The sequence below is a fragment of the Poecilia latipinna genome, unplaced genomic scaffold, assembly GCF_001443285.1.
Source record: "Poecilia latipinna isolate Pla-1442-1.1 unplaced genomic scaffold, P_latipinna-1.0 Scaffold3708, whole genome shotgun sequence".
Classification (NCBI taxonomy): Eukaryota; Metazoa; Chordata; class Actinopteri; order Cyprinodontiformes; family Poeciliidae; genus Poecilia; species Poecilia latipinna.
Window position 1 is genome coordinate 22,748 of NW_015116324.1, and position 17,364 is coordinate 40,111.

The 17,364-nt window shown below is 40.7% G+C and overlaps 2 protein-coding genes across 2 annotated transcripts in view; both read left to right on the top strand.

The window, feature by feature from the left end:
- The window catches only part of ptprma (protein tyrosine phosphatase receptor type Ma), a 24,327-nt gene extending 21,826 nt beyond the window's left edge, over window positions 1-2,501 (top strand). Inside the window, exons 10-12 of the mRNA XM_015024554.1 lie at window positions 1,791-1,900; window positions 1,970-2,171; window positions 2,245-2,501. Coding sequence (XP_014880040.1) covers window positions 1,791-1,900; window positions 1,970-2,171; window positions 2,245-2,351 — 419 coding nt within the window. The 3' untranslated portion in view covers window positions 2,352-2,501. The remainder of the gene's footprint in view (window positions 1-1,790; window positions 1,901-1,969; window positions 2,172-2,244) is intronic.
- Window positions 2,502-5,240: 2,739 nt separating this feature from the next.
- The window catches only part of LOC106941505 (mitogen-activated protein kinase kinase kinase kinase 4-like), a 33,547-nt gene continuing 21,423 nt past the window's right edge, over window positions 5,241-17,364 (top strand). The window contains exons 1-6 of the mRNA XM_015024555.1: window positions 5,241-5,378; window positions 9,611-9,676; window positions 12,635-12,967; window positions 14,345-14,479; window positions 14,559-14,693; window positions 16,505-16,575. Of these exons, the coding sequence (XP_014880041.1) occupies window positions 14,345-14,479; window positions 14,559-14,693; window positions 16,505-16,575 (341 nt within the window). The 5' untranslated portion in view covers window positions 5,241-5,378; window positions 9,611-9,676; window positions 12,635-12,967. The remainder of the gene's footprint in view (window positions 5,379-9,610; window positions 9,677-12,634; window positions 12,968-14,344; window positions 14,480-14,558; window positions 14,694-16,504; window positions 16,576-17,364) is intronic.

Here is a 17,364-nt window from a genome sequence, read left to right on the forward strand (position 1 = left end):
AATAGACCAGGCAGCCACTATAAGATAGTGCAAAGTTTTTGGAAAACATGTTATCATAATTTTCCAAAAATGCCTGTTAACCAGTTTTAAAGAGTTATTGCTTCTTATTATTTAATAAATTTAATCTCTGCTATTTTTCATTATTTGTCAAGTTCATTACAGATTTGTGTGGCATACATGAAGGTTGCTTCTCTGTGTTTGTTTCTGGTTCTGTTCATTGTCTTCAAAGTTTCTTATTCAAAGATGAGAGAATGACTAAAATCTGAGCTACAAAATGCATTTCAATAGCATTTTCAAGGCAGCAGGAGGACTTTCACTTTCAAGTTAAACCACCTTCAAATTTTTTACACTAATATTGAATATTGATAAGTCAAAACACAAAGTATGTACACCTCAAAAACTTTGACAATGTGTGAATCTTAAGCAGCATTAAGAACAAGATTGTTACATATTTTTGGAAATAAAAATTACTTTGGGTTATACTTAAGATGCAAATGCTTTTTTCAAAGAAAATTGTGCTGTTTACATATTTTATTTGGCAGATACGTTTCAACATTTTTTAAAGTTTATGTCACAAAGTATATGCATAGTAATGTATTTGTCAATATTTATTAGCCATTGTATGTAAATACTTTAAACAGCAATAACATATGATTTAAGTTTTCAGTTGCCAAGAACTAAAATCTTTGTGTATTATAAAATCCCTCTCTGAAATCATTTGAAGTCTACTGTAAAATGTATGTTTAGTCAACGTTTAAAATTACTACATCAGGATCAAATAACTTATTATTCATCCATGAGAAATTATAATCAATACACTTAAAAAATATTTTTCAAACTTTATTAATTTCTACAATATATGTTTTACACAACTACTACGTATTACTTTGGCCATCTTCCTTCAATTAAATTAAGTCAAAAATATTCAAGGTGTTAAACGGAGAATTAACCAATACAATTACCATTGAAATAAAAATTTATAAACAGGCAATATAAGTAACACGTTTTCCAAAAACTGTCATTGCCATCCCCCCAAACATCGGCACCAGTTGTGACAGCTCTGAAACATCCTGGACACCTAACAGCAGCTCTAGTGGAAGCCAGACTCAGCTGTTACAAAGGTGCCGAAACCAATGGCATCCCTGNTCCCNGCTGTGTATTTGATTAATTCAAAGACAGAAGGAGTCGGCTGGATTATTCAGATGAACTTTAATAAATAAATAGGATGAACGGATCATACATGATATACAAAACGTATAGGAATTCAGCTAACATAAGTCTTTCTGTGAAAAAAAAAACCTCTTATTAAATTCTTTCTTCTTCGTCTGTCTTCAAGTTCTTCTACTACTAATAAAGCATCATGGGATATGTAGTCCATTTTCCGAAGTGTTACGTAAGCTAACACTTAGCCGTAAGTGTTAGCTTACGTAAGTGTTAGTCGTAAGCTAACACTTACGGCTAGCCCCGAAAACAGTGGCACTAATGGCAGGAGTCAGCGGAAGTGCCAGTATGAGGTGCTGAGGTCAGGCTCAGTCGAGGTCAGCCCAAGTCAGCCGAGGTCAGCCGAGGTCAGTGGCAACACTGACAGCTAGACCCGAAAACAGTGGCACTTGTGGCGTGTAATGACACCTGCCACCGGAAGTGCCATTAGTAGGTGCGGTGTCACGATTTGCGCTCGGCCCTGCTGTCTCTGTGGGTCTGAGTGGGTTTCTGTGGGTCTCTGTGGGTCTGTGTAGGCCGGGTTCTGCGTTCTGACCCAGTCCTGACCCGGTTTGTGGTTATTGTTGCAGTGCCTGGTGCGGTCCCAGTGGACTCCATCCTGGGCCGCAGCTATGAGCAGCAGATCGGGCTGAGCTGGAGGGAGCCACAGCACACCTACGGCCTGATCCGCCACTACGAGGTCAGAACAACCGCATTTCTCTCAAAGCTGAGGTGCGGCCGCCAGGCGCTCACGCTACTCTCTCCACAGATTACCTACAAAGCTCTGAGCTCTTTCGACACAGAGTTTGACCTGTCCAATCAGAGCGGCAAGGTGCTGAAGGCGGCCAATGAGACAAGCCATGTGTTCTCGGGGCTGTTGCCAGGCTCCACCTACTCCTTCACAATAAGAGCTTCGACCATCAAGGGCTTTGGGCCCCCAGTTATCACCCAGTTCACCACCAGGATCTCCGGTCCGTCGGCTCTGGTTTGTTGTTCTGGTGAAGATGCCCCTGTCTCTAACCCCCTCTTGTTATTTACCTCCAGCCCCCCTGATGCCACCCTATGACCAGGAGTCCCCTCTCAACCAGACTGACTCATCTGTCACTGTCCTGCTGAAGCCTGCTCAGAGCCGCGGCGCCCCTGTCAGGTAGCCCTGGGCACGCCGCCCACCTTCACACCTGGCAGAACCTCCTACAGTCGTTCTGCCAAGTGTTACCATGGAAACAGTTGCCATGTGGACAAGCTGTGGGGCAACCAGTGATTGGGACAATTAAGAAGCGGTGGGTGGGGCCAATTTGGAACTGGGTCAGGTTCTAATGGAACCACCTTGTTCCTCTGAGCTGCAGAACGCTGGTGTGTGTGTGTGTGTGTGTGTGTGTGTGTGTGTGTGTGTGTGTGTGTGTGTTGCCTCGGTGCTGCAGTGGAAGCCGTCAGATGCGCTTTGTGTCGCCGTGTTTAAATTTAACTGAGCTTTGAGCTCCGACAGCGCAGCTTCACATCGCGGGACAAAAGGTGTTGCTGCGGGCGACCTGCAGCTGTAATCAGATTACTGTCACACACACACTCTGCGAGCATGGAGGAATGTGATTGGAGAGGGTTTGTCAAAGAAGAAAGGGGATAGAGAGAAACAAGAGTGGGAGGAAAGAAAGAGAAATAAGTAGTGGTGGAGCTAGAGTATGTACATATATATATATACACACACACACATAAAAACTGAAAGTCAATAGGTAAGTCACCCGACTTCCACCAAGGAGACCCGGGTTTGATTCCAGGCCGGGTCAAAGATACAACAGTAAAATTGAGCTATCCACTGTGGGTCCTTAGACAAGACCCTTTGAGCTATAGCCTACCTCATACCATGAGGTATGTCCATTCCATCAAACATCTCCTGGCATGTCTAGGTGACATTAAAGCTTGGTTGGCCTTGAACTTTTTAAATTTAATGAAAAGAAAACAGAGGTGATGGTGTTTGGACCCAGTGGCTCCTGTGAGTCCTCCTCTGTGGACCTGGGACCCTTGGAGGAATATTTTAAACCTGTCATTACAGATCTTGGTTTTAAGGTGGACAGTGATCTCAGATTGGACGGCCAAATCAGAGCCGTGGTTAAGTCCAGTTTTTATAATTTAAGGCGATTGGCGTCAGTGAAATCTTTTCTTTCCAGGTGTAACCGGATCCTTTCTGCGTTGTGCTGGTTCTATTGATTGATCAGGCCGTGACACGGTTTGTCTCTAAAAAGATGATTCTCGGTTTATTCTGGCGAGAACAAAATACAGAAAACAACCGTGTTAAAGGCTGCCCGCTCCAAGTCCTACACAAAACAAAAAGTAACTTAATAGATCTATAAATAAACTGAATGTATTTAGATGAAAAATAAACAGCACACACCTCTCCCACAGGACAACATGACAAAAAGGGGAGGGGCAAAGTGGCGCAAACAATTTAAAGATAATACCACAGAAGAAGAAATAAAGAGGGGCTTCCGATCTTAAAGTAACACAGTTAAAACAATGACAGAGTTGTTTCAGTAAGATAAGAAACAAGACAAATAACCAAAAAAATAAATTTTTGTGTTATTATAACAAAAGAGAAATACAACCAGGTTACACAGGCAGCATTTTGAAACAGTGATCCAGGCTTTTATTTCGACTCGACTGGATTACTGTAACTCACTTTATCTGGGAGTCNCACAAAGATAAGACGACACACCACTGGAAGCTCGCACATGCTCAGTCCTCATCTCTCTAGTCTCAGCAGAGTTAACCACATTACTGTTACATGGGTCAGTAATTAATACCAATCAGTAACCAGCAGTGTGTGTGTGTGTGTTTGTCTCTCTGTGGGTATTCATGAATTTGAAACTGTTACAATCTTGCCTGTATTGAGCCAGAGCGATCTGATGAAAGATGATTCAATGAGTGGAGTGCAGCCTCAGATGTTTTTGTTTTTTAATTTCTTACTGCAAGAAGAAAGTTGAGGATGGCAGTGGTAGCAGAAATCCATCAGACCCAGATATCTGAGCAGGTTTTTCTTTTTCTTTCTTGTTGCTTTGTGTGTGTTGTAATTTTTAAGTTGGGTTCTGTGAACTAGTTCTGAAAGTGAGTTTCTTGCCCACAGTAAACAGACGGATTTGCATTAAGAGGCAGGTGGGATTAGTGACAGGAAGCCACGCAAAGTGCTGCTAAGAATAGAACAGTAACATTTCTAGCAATTGAATTAATCAAAACCTTAAAAAAAAATCAATCAATCAACATAGTGATTTAAATAAGTGCTAATTTGTGGTTGACTTCAGTGTTTTACTTCAACATCAGGTATTTTATTCCATCTATAAAAAACCTGAAAAATGACTCATACAGTGTCTGGAGTTAAAAACCACAAGATGACAAAGCGGCTATAAAGTAATGGATTTTTAGGTAAAATTAGATGACAAAATGTGGGTCTTGTTTGTTGTGTTTATACAACAAACAAGAAAAAAATAACCTTGGAAATTACCAGAGTTACTAATAGAGAAAAGGAAATAATACAGCAAAATTAAAATGCTAAGTGGAAGTGAAAATGTGATTGAGGAAACGGCAAAAAGGTCAAATTTAAAAGTGGAGATGAATGTATTGAAGTGCATTGAAATGGTGCAGATGTTGTCAAATACACTTGTAATTTGGAACATTTATGTCTGTAAGTGAATTATTCAGCTTTGGTTTTCTGTATCGGATCGTATCGGCCGATACTACACCTCAGATATTGGTATCGGAAGTGAAAAAAAAAAAAAAAGGTTGGTGCATCCTCAAATGAAACACGAAGAAATAAAGTAGCATGTTTACCTTTAGGGTTGGTGAAAATGTTATTGAGTAGCTATGATTAGTTAAACAAAAAAATCTAAATTTAAAAGTGTGAGTGCGAAAAAGTTCAGGGGTTGTGAATCCTTTTGTAAACATTACGTGGTTAAAAGTCACAGACCAAGTTGATATTCTTAATAGTTATGCATTCGGAACATCCCTGATGAAACGGGAAGTAAAATTGGACTTGCTGTTTTCAAGAATAACTTTCTGAACTCCTGAATTTGGCCTGTCAGCAGCAGCAGCACCGGCAGCAGCTGGCTGAGCAGGAGCGGATCAAGCAGATTCTGGCCGACCGACAGAGGCGGATCCAGCAGCAGCAGGAGCAGCGGCAGAAGCTGGAGAACGTGAGTCAGTTTCTATCTGTATTCAATATGGCTCCAACCTCTGAACCCTATCTGTCGCCTTCAATCATTATCATCGTCATCATCACCAAGTAGCTCACGTCAGCTGCTCTGCTGCGGCCAAAGTGTTTTTGCAACCTGATTGTTTTTCTTTTTAAGAAAAAAAAAAGTAAAGAAAAGAGACGACAGCTTGAGTCCTGATGTTGAAAAGCCAAAAGGAACAAAATGGTATCTGAAACATTCAATGCCTCTGCACTCCACAGCAGCAGAAGCAGCAGCTGACGGAGTGTGCCTTTCAGTGGGCGGAGCTTCAGGAGGTTTTTATGGGGGAGGAGTCTGATCTCCACGACAACAGAATCCTACTGGAGGAGAAAAACAGGAAGTGTGACAGGAGACAGGTAAAGATTCAGAGTTTTGCACATGTAGAGGCTGAAACATCAAGTCTGCTCACAGATTCAGTTAACAGACTTAAAACTAAACTGTTTCATTGCAGCTCTGGTTGCATGTTTCTTAGATTTTTTTATTCTCTGGATGGTGAACTTTCACCCCAACTCCAAGCCTTTTTGCAACTTTTTACAGAAGTCAGTGCAATTAGGAGTTGTTTTGTTTTGAGCTTCAACCATTTCTCATCAACACTAATTAGCTTCCGTGTCCCGACTGATGAAAAGTTTCACCGCAGCATAATACTGATCCACTTTTTTTCTTTTTCGATACCGATATCTGATGTTTATTATAGGCCAATGTGATTTGATACAGAAAAACAGCAGTGAATTGACTTAAAACTTCTTTCTTTTTTTTAACACAGACATAAATGTACCAAATTACATATTAATTTGCTAACTTTGCAGCAGTACAACACAGTTAAATACACCAGTAGCTTCATATGTTTGGTCAAACATGTAAAAACAACTTTAAGTTGTTCAGTCAGTTCAATAAGGAGTAAAACAACCAATATAAATTAAATAAAGAACTAAAAACTGACAAAAACAATAAGTTGACCACTACTTGGTCAAACATGAGAAAATAAACTGCTGCAAACTTTATTTGAAATGGTGCATGAAGTGCAATTAGGAATTCTAAATATAATTTAAAATAAATAAAGCAAGACATCTCTCAGAGCACAAAGCACAGAATTAGACTGAATAGATCTGCCCTTATTGATTGTGCACATTGTCACCAATACACCATTAGAATTTGTTTCAATATCAAGACCGATACAGATATTAATATCCAAAAAAAATGTGATTTATATCACTGAGTTGCACACTCTAATTGGGTGTTATCATATTTTTAAATTTACTAATATTTGTTGTTGCTATTGTGAAACAAAAAGTCGCAAAAATGGTAAAAAAAAAAAAGTATATATATATATATATATATATATATATATATATATATATAAATAAAATGTATTCTGTTTTTTAAAAACATTATTAATTGGAATTTATTTGTACAACTATAACTCAATATCCATATTGTACTGAGAAACCTTTCACAATATATGATAAACGATACTAAACTGAATATAATCAGATATTTAGAGCCCAACTCCAGAAGAAGATATGGAATTTAAAATGCAGAGTCGTGAAAATAATTGGGCCGTCCTCCTCACATCCCCTGATCTACATGAGTAGATGAAGGCTGATGACAGCCTTCTCATCTCAGAGGAGAAATACAGACAGGAAGTTGGGCTGAAGGAGGATGAGGAAGCCGCTCCGTGTCATACGTCACCAGCACAGAGGAAGTGCCATATATATGTGAACATGACAGACATGTAGCAAGATGCTTGACTTGATACAGATGCTCTCAAGTGATACAAACAAACTTCGACTTAGAACACTGAATTTCATTTAAAAAAACACACACACACACATTAGGTACAGAACACAGAATGAGCTTAGGTTTTCTTCTCTAGTTTCTAATTAAAAAATTTATCTTCTCATTTTTCTACAAAATATCTGACATTCTCTCAAAATGTAAGTCAACCCGTAGAAATAATTCCAACTTTCTTTTGAAAATGTGTTGGAAAAAACAAAAACCAAACAACTTGGAGTAACAGCCGAAACGACTCTTCCTATTCTGCCAATAATTTCAGCTCTACTCTACTCAGACCGAGCTCTGGGTTTCAGGAGGTCTACACTGAGGGTCTTTTCAGACCTGATATTCTGGTAGACTCAGTTTGATCGGGGACCAAAATTGCAACGTTTGTTACATTTGCAGCTGCTGTGGTTCTCTTTCACTCTGCATTGTGTCAAACAAGCCAATCCCTTTGAAAAACCTGTTCCCCTCCTCACCTTTGGAGGCGCTACACCAAGAACTACTGAAGAAAATGACACAAAATCTTCTGAAGACATGAGCAAAGCTTTCTTCTTCACAAAATGTAAACAGAAATTTAGAGGCATCAGATTTGAGTGGTTTTTGGATTCTCCTGGTTGTGCTAGACTCGCATGTTTTTTCAGATTGTTTTTCCCAGAATGCCCTGCATTGTAGTCCACTTCCTGCTTTTTTTCCACGTATGCATTCAAACTGCACTAGAGTTCATTTCAACCGGACTGAGACCCAGGTCTTTAGGCAGACCAGAGGTCACTTTTCTTTTCTGATTTCGCACTAACACCTAAAAAACTGGATTTTCCAGACAAACGAACTAGAGTTCAGTTAAAGCAGAGCTGGTGTGAATTCACCCTAATAGACCCTCCTGAAATATCTATCATCCCATTATGCTCTGTATGTGTAGTTTCATCGTAGATGCGGCGGTAAGCAGTCACTGACTTCAGCATGGTGCTTCATTAAATTTTAATGCATCAGTATTTGATTACGTGACACGCTCAGTGAGTGTGTGATGTGATGTTTTGTCAGATAAAGATGTGAAATGGTGCAGTGATTACGACCATCTTGCATATCAATTCCTACAGCAACCAGAAGTGTGTCAGCAGGGAGGGGAAGCTTGTTAACAGGAAAAAGGGAAATGACGACTTTGAAACAGAAGTCTCCGATGTAGTCCACATATCTGCCTCGTCCTTATCGGCTTATCAGGACAGGAAGTGTGAAGTGTGACTTCCTTTATATAGACATACAACCTGCAGCTGGACATATTGTCAACTTTGTCTGAATGCTAGTTGTCATATTTTTAATCAAATCTGTTTCCTCCCACTGCGGTGTTCTACCTGGGTATTCTGACCGTCCCTCTCAGATGAGGAGAAATGTGTCCAGTTAAAGTCCAGTTGTCTTTTATTCATCCTCTAATTGTTTGGCTTGTCCTGAAAGCAGGCCAACTTTTTCTCATAGTTCTGCCCTCAACTCGATTGAAAACTAGCAATATTAAAAACTTTTATCTGAACTAGAAACCAATCAGTTCAAATGAACTTTTCCTGATCTGCCAAAGCTAAAGAGGCCAAATCTCCGACCAGAATTAGAGCAGAAGCTCATTTAGTAAACCTGCTTGTATATATTTGAGTCTGTACATTTGCTTTGGCTCTGTGTGGATTGAAGAAAATCCACAGTAAATCCAGGCGGTTCAGTTCTGGTTTTCAGTTTTATTATTGTTCCAACATGGGGGGAAAGAGACAGTTATCCTGATGATGATTACACAAAGCTCTCTAATTCAACCAGCATGTGTCTGTCAGTGACGTCATTTCTTCTTTCACGCTTCTTTGCTGTAAAAGTCCTGTGATTCCTACCTCATCCCCGATAGTTTACACTTTCCCACCGCAGCTGTGTGATCAGGGCTAAGCCGCCGCCGTCATGGCTTAAGCTCCGACGAATGTGACCCCTCAGGTTCAAGCAAACACAATTTAAAAGCAGCGGTGCAATCACTGCAAACATTGAAATCTGGTGATTACCCGACGTAAATGTTACAAAAAACATGCCCACTTTAGGGTGTTTAGATTTTTATTTTTATTTTCTGCTTCAGGAGAAATTTTCAAAAATGAGGTCACAATAAAATATTTAGAGTTGACAGCGCAGGCTAAAAAGCTCCACACTGAATATTTTAGTTCCCACCTCTCAGAATCCTACCAATTACGATAACCGCTGTTTACAGCGTTCAGGTCTGATCAACGGGAAATCCACGACGACAGGAGTTTAGATTTCAAACTAAGTAAAAAAAAAATCTGTGAAATTCTAATGAAATTCTAATTCTAATGGACATACTGATGGATTTTTATTTAATTTAATTATTTTTTTAGCGAATAGCTGCCTGTTTAAAAGTGTGTGTGTGTGTGTGTGTGTTTGAACAGGATCATGCTGGCAGACAGCGGAGTGACAATGTGTCAGTAAGGCCTCTGGACTCCACAGCCGAGCAGGTAATAAAGCTTTTCTTGTGCTTTTCCAATTACATGGTGCTAATTCCTCTGATTTAGCTACAAAGGAGCCGAATACTTTTTTTTCTCCTTTTATTTTTATTTTATTTTATTTTTTCACTTTTTCCTACCTGAAGGACCACTAGTTTAGGGGCGGGGGGTTCATCCAGTTTTACCTCATTCTGTGGTTTTAAAGACAATAATTGCTATTTCCATTCAGGGTTGCATGGAGCGCTAAGTGGAGTTTCTCTTTACGTTTTCACTTTTTTTATGCATCAAAAGCTTTTAATCGAGTCGGATATGAGACGACGACGTCTTCTTTTTTGTGTAATCGCTGAAGGCTGATTTCCGAGAGAAAAGCCTTGAATGGTTTGGTCCCCGACTCGGACAGATGGGAGATAAAAACGAAGCGTGCGGGTGAAGCTAAGCAGGAACATGAAAGGGAAACCCAGTGAAATTGTGTGCTTGTAATTGAAAGTGTTATAAATAGACCGGGGGGGGATTTATCCTGTCGAAGATCTCCACGAAGCAGATGCTCAACGACTTTTGATATGTTTTGGGGTTTTTTCGTTGTGCAGACTGAGTGGGACAACGGTGATATGGGGGGGGGAGCTGTGTTCTACTACCACTTTAAACCGGTGTTTATCACAGCATGCCATCACTTTTGTTTTAAACCCTCGCTCTTCATATCCGTCCTGTCTCCGCTGAGCCCAGCGTGCTTTCCTCCACTTCTCTCCCCTCCTCTTGCTTGCCTTTTTTTTTTTTTTCCGTCTATCCCTGCCTGAGTCGGTCACAGTAGGAAACCTTTCTTACTTGTAGCGTTTCTCTTTTAACTCTACTCCCAGAATCGTACCTTCTGATCTCAGCGGGAGAGGCTTTAGACGCACAGATTTGGCAGGGGGAAAAAAAATCACGCCTGGATTCACTGTCGCTTTTTGATTTGCAAACACTTTTTATCTACTAACCGTTTTTAATTCCTTTCTGTGACTCCCTACAACCCTACTCATGTACATATGGATCTCAACTGGGTCGTACGGTACTGCTAGGAGTTCAGATTTATGTGGTGTAAAAAATGAACCATGATAAATTAAACTTAAAGGGGCAGTATTATGTTTTCCAGGTACATGGTGCAATTTTATAGCACAATATGATAACTAAAGGAACTTAAGTGAAATATAGCTTAAAAGAAATTTGACATTGGAATTCAACGCCTTGAAATTGGGCCTCTGTCTCTTTAAGAAACTCCTGTTTTTTCTGAAATTCCACAATCGCTCCTTTATTAACCCTTTAGCAATGTTTTTCTCAGCATTACTCCTATCATCATCATTACATGATGATGAACCGACATGCAGTTCCACCGGGTATTTGCTAATTGTTGCAGACTAGTCTGAAGGAGTTCATGCTGTAGTTATCCCACTGTCATATTTCACTAATCATATTGTGTTATTTTTATTATAAAGACGACTGGTTTTTTATTGTTGTTGTTGGTTTTGGAAAGTTTTGGTCCAAACATCTACATTATGCATATAATTATCCTAAAAGACATTTCCATAATAATTTGTAATGTGACTTAATTCTTTAGTCCATCACTATGGAGAACAAAGGAGGTCAGTGAGGTTGTAGTCAACCTCTAGTTCTGTCGACAAGTTAATACGAGCAGGAAAAATATTAGAAAATGCTAAAACCGAATCCACAAAGATGCCCTGACTCTTTATTCGTTTAAAGGTGTTTTCGCTCTCGCAACTTTTTGTGGCTCCCTCTCCACCCCCTCGCCTCGCATTCTTATGTTTTCTACTCGTAATAATAAACAGCGTCACGACTTGAACGCGCTCGGTGTCGAACAATGCTGAACAGCAGCGGGGAAAGCATGCTGGGTATTTAAAACCTGCGTGCCAGTCATACAGAAGAAAACTGCATTAGGTCTCAGGCATTTTCCTCTCCAAGGAAGTGATGATCCAAATCTTCCCCTTGGCGGTCTGACGTGTGAAAGCCTCGCTCATGTCCCAGTTTGACTCGCTGATGGCCTGCAGTGACCTTTCTCTTGGTGGAGTTTACTTTGAAGAACCCTCACTGCGGTCTTGGTGTTCGTCCTCCAGAGAAGTGAAAATGCGTATCGGCACCATGTGGTAACTTTTAGCCAGATGATCTGATTTTGGACGTGTAGATGACCATTTTGTAGCGTGATTGCATTTGCGGCGTAGAAAGTTGTTTCTGCTAAATTAGAAGACAAAGGACTTCTTTAGCTCGGTACTGTGCTGTTTCTGCTCTACATGTTTGTCTAGGTGTGTTTGTTTTGTTTTGTTTGTTGTTGTTGTTGGTCACATCCTCCCCAGCTTAATGATCCAGTGCTTGCTAATGAGCTTTCTGTCATGTCACTGCTTTGTTTTCTTGCTGGCTTTCAAAAGCTGGCAGCGACGTGCAGTACAGATAAAACGCATCATCATCTCTTGCATCTTTCTCTCATCAACTCAAAAGTCCATCCTTTTATAACAGAAAATGTAACACTTTGCAACAACATTTACAGACCCTTTTAATAAATCAGAATATGGATTGAAAAGTCAATTTATTTCAGGAACTATAGATACGTAGCATGTTATTGTAACGTCATGCATACGCACCATGGAGGATGAAAAGACGATTCTTTTACTTGCCATCCGTAGCCGAGCTGTCACGGACTCAGTAGGACAATTGCATTAACTAAATGAAACTACTTGTCAGATTTCTATTTGTAAAATAAGACAAACAAAAACAAACAGCCCCATTAAAAAACAGAGAGGTTTGTGGTTGTGATATTAAAATGTGAACAAGTTCAACAGGTGTAACAACCTTTGGCATGTTTTTATGTTTTAAAACCTAACAACCATGTAGCATGTTAAAATTGTTCACTTAAATATTACATTGCCGCAGTTGTTTTCAGTCTTTGTCAGTCTGTGTGTGCTGCTTTCCGTGTCTGCCACATAGAGAGCCGTGGCTCCCAACCCGCCGCTTCAGCACAAGTCCCAGCATTCACAGTCTAAGCCCCAGCCTCAGCCTCTGGCTCAGCATCAGCAGCCCTCGGCGAGCCGGAGGTCCCACCGCACGCTGCCCAAAGACCAAACCCAGCTCCTGTCACTGCAGCACGACCACAGGCAGAAGGAGAAGGAGAGACAGCGGCAGAGGGAAGCGCCGGTGGCCCCAGTCCAGAAGTTATCAGTTTTTAGTGGCCACAAAGCTGCTGCTGCTGCCGCTGCTGCTGCTGCCGCTGCTGCTGCTGCAGGCTCACCTGGCCGCCCTGCAAACACCCAGCGCACCGCGGTAAACTCAGAACGCTTTATCATGTCTGAAACACACTTACATTTCCTCTCTAGGTTCATAGGAACTCCGATTTCTTTCTGTATTCTACCTCACTCACCAAACACTCCCCTCTGCTCCCAATGAATCCTAAATTCTGCAGAAAAACAGAAGGAATAGAGAGATTTTGAATTCAAAGAGGAAGTGGTTGCTGCAGCGTCTGCGTGTGAGCCAATGGAAACAGTCAGGGCTCTGCTGTGAAGCTGATGATTTCATCTGGTCAGGATATTTTTCATGCCAGTGAACGCAGACACACACTGACTGTTTGTCTGGTGTTTCAACACGTGTTTTTTCTTTTTTTTTTTTTTTTTTTTAACCTCCATTCTTATCTCCTCTGCAAAACCAGACAGGAACTGTTTACTGCTGAAAAAAATAAAAAAACAACAAACACTTTTCAATTTTCAGAAGCATTTATCTCCAGACACCTGTTACAGGAATCAACGTTTTGCTCCCAGTGTAATGTCTTACAGGATTTGTTTACTTTATCTGCAAAGTAGCATGGATTGGAAAAAAAACATTAACTTCTGACTCCTATCCACATGCTGATGTAAAAAGAATTATAAGCTAGAAATATATAGGTCTTAAAACAACACCAATAGGCTGAGTTATAAATAATCCTAACACCCTTCATTACAGTGTCTTGCAGAAGTTTCCATCCTCTTTTTGTGGTTTCACACTGCAGTGCCAGACCTCATGTATTTTATGCGACACTGTTGTGAAATGGAAAGAGAAGTCAATTATAGTTTCAATTTTTATTTCACAAATTCAAATCTGAGATGTACAATATGCATTATTCCCAGAGCCCTTTCGTCTAATACTCCTGAATAAAATTAAATTCATTTGAAAAATGTAAGTTTACCTCAGATCCATTAATTGCAGGTTGTTGTTGTTGTTTTTTTTCTCGTGGTAGGATCTGTATAGTTTTTTTTCTATCTGGCAAAAGTTTGAGTTGCCCCCAGGCGTCTTCTTTGCATTCTGTGACTGAAGGCAGGTCTTTAATTTTGCCTTGACGACTATTTAATCTCATGTTTATGAGGTGTTTTTTTTCGCGTGACTTGATTTTATTTTTTTGTTTTTTTTCTTGAGAGACTTTCTGTCAGGCAAAGGTTTGAGTCACACTCAGACATCTTAATTGCCTTCTGTAACTTGAGACAATTGAGGCTACCTTAGCTAGCTAGCTAGTTTTTTGCGTCTATCGTGATTAAGTGTAACTTTATCTATTTGTACATTTCTATGGAGATGCAGGTCTTAAACTCCATTTATAGTAGTCATTTTGACTGACTCAGTGCACGCACACTGGGAAAGAGAGAAGTCTTAAAGGGATTGTTAATCTGGTTTCAGATGGAGCTCCAGGAATCCCAGTTGGCCAGGGTGCTGCTGGCTGCCGGGCTTCCCAGTCAAATGCACTCCAGGCTGGGCTCTGGAAGCAACTCCAGTCCTTGTACCCCCGCCATGCAGAGAGCTCACTTCAGCCAGGTACGCACACCCACACACAAGAATTTCGTGGCTTTAAGTGATCGTTTATTTGGACTAAACTTTATAAATAATCCCCCAGAATGCCAATCTCATGTCCAGCCGCGACGCCCCTCACAGCAGCTCGATGTCAGACATGGCCATCTCCCCGCTGTCCCCTTTCTCCCCCGTGTCCCCGACCGATGACGTCTTCTGGGACTCCGAGGCCCCACCTAAAGTGAGTATCATCTGCCATTGGCTCTCCAGCGACGCAGTCGGGGTTTCCTCGCCAGCAGGTCCGGCGGCCGGCTCCAATGAGCCGTAAAACCCAACAGATGTGGGATTTGTTTTGTTCCGCCGGCCGCCACAAGAACAGGAAGTCGTCGTGTTTTGGCACGCCAGTCACAGGACGTCGCTTGCATCACACAGGCACCAGCGAATGCTTTGTGCGTCTTGTGTTCCAGTCATACAGCGATGAGGAAGTGCCACTCACAGGACGGGTTCAGTGTAATTTAGCTGCGAACGCTCGCACTGTACAAAAAACCACATCATTCAGTCTTCTCCCCCCAGTATGTGGTCTACAAATACGGCTGCATGTAAAGTCACCAACCAAACTCTATAAGGAGATAATAAATAAACTAATAACTGCAACAGGGAGCGCTTGCTGTTGTGTTGCTGAACTAACGGGAACGCATATGGAGCTGATGGAGCGTTTAATAAGTCAATGCTCTCTCTTACACCGTGGAGGTTGTACGAAACCAGCAGCAGGGTTATGAAAACACTTTCTTCAGGGGGATCAGCTGCATAAAGAATCCTAAAAGTCTAAAGTGAAACAATTTAGCAGCTGAACAGTCTTCTGCTCCTGCCTTAAAGACATTCTCACAAAATCCCCACTAAGGCGTTTTGTAATCTTCAACAACAAAGAAAAGAAGTGTCGCTCTAACCTGCATGTGTAGTTGGACAGAAAGCAGAAAATACCCTGTTTGCTTTGTGTGTGTGAGCTTGTGTGTGTGAGCATGTGTGTGTGTGTGTGTGTGTGTGTGTGTGTGTGTGTGTGGAGGGTGCGGGCAACTTGTAAGAGGGATTATAGGTATTCCCGCAGCTCTTTTCCTGCACTGTCGGGCGTGTCTTCCTCTTTGTTAGCGTGTCATGTGACCCAGGACGCAGGCGGTCAGAAGGTCGCCTGCTGGTGGCCCAGATAGACAATTTTATTGAAATCAGAAGCTGAAAGTAGGTTGTTTTAAATAATTACATGATATAATTTGATGTATTTTACATGGCAGACCAACACAAAGTCGTTCATAATTTCAAACTGGGAGGTATTTCAATATGTTTTTTTTTTTTTTTTTTTTTTTTTCTAATATTTTTTTTAAAAGTGGGGTGCCTTTGTTTTCAAACCTTAAAGTCAATATTTTGTAGAACCAAAAATTCTAAATCTCCGTTAGGGTTTTTTTGGGGGGTTTCTTTGGTTTAGGATCAAAAAGACTCTATAGAGGCTGAAAAGAGAGATTCTGAATTGAACTGCTCCTGCTAAAGGAAGGAAACCACCCAGAATAATACTGCCAAGAATATGTTTTGTGGTAAGGCTGGTTGAGTTCACAGTCATGTGGAGTGCTGATGTGTTTTTTTCCACATATAATTTTGGTCTCTCTTTACCACATGATCTTCTTCTATGTTATTTTTCTAAATAAAAAAAAATGTTGCATGTTGCAAACCCCCTGGTTTAGGATCTACATGTGCTGCAGAAATTTGTGTTTACCTTTTTTTTTTTCATTAAACCTTAATTTAACCAGATTAAAAAAAGAACAGCATTGAAATCAAGACCTCTTTCACAAGGACGACCTGTCCAGGAAAGGCAGCAGCACATGCTGTGGTGGACAAAGCAAATAGACAATGATGGCAAAAAAATTAACATTAAAAATATATAAAACACAAACAATTTGACAATAAAATGCAGTCGTCATGACGGTAATTCCACAAACCGTAGTAGACTTTCTCTACATGATATTTCTCTAACCAGTTTGTGGATTTTGCTTTTCTATCTTCCAGGTCCCAGAACGCACAACTTCAAAATTTTACTGCAGAGAGCTGGTGATGGGACACAAGAGGACGGCTTCGAGATGAAGCTCTGCTTCATGATTTCCTGAAACAAGATGTCTGAATAGATATAAAGATATTTAAATTTGATGGCACCTGTATCTTCCTGTTGCTAGATTTATTGCTGTGAAAGAAAGAGCAGGAGTTTTTGAAGAGACAGAGGCCCGATTTCAAGGCGTTAAATTACAAAGTGAAGCTTCTTTTAAGTCAGATTTCATATTTATAGCATTTTTATGATAACTGAAGGTAACATAGTTACTAGGTTTTGCTATAAAACTACACTATGTGGCTGAAAGCACATAATACTGCCCCTTTAAATGAGTGTTTTGTTCTGGGACCAGTCAGGGGTATGGTGTGTGTGTGTGTGTGTGTGTGTGTGTGTGTGTGTGTGTGAGAGAGACCTTTCAATACAGGATTTTAAAAAAAATCTGTTTTCCTTGTCTCTGCTCTAGCACATAAAATGCTATATAACCTAACTACTATTAGTTCCAGATATAATATGCATGTTATATATCTTAATTACAGTGAGCATTTAACTCCCTTTTCTTTCATTTACTTTGGACTGTATTTATTATGAGGCCATATATCACGTTCCAGCTCATATCTTTGCACCCCCTCCACCTCCCGTTGAGAGCAGCTGGCCATGAGCAGATCAGATCAGTTTAGCTGGGATGATTGCCGTGAATTAGATGAAAATAACAGTGAGGAAATGGGGCCTCTGCACTGACAGCGTGAAGGATTTGTTTTAGATTGTGACACAGATGTTGATCGTAACTTTTCTTCTCCCCCCCCCCCCCCCCCCCACCTTACTT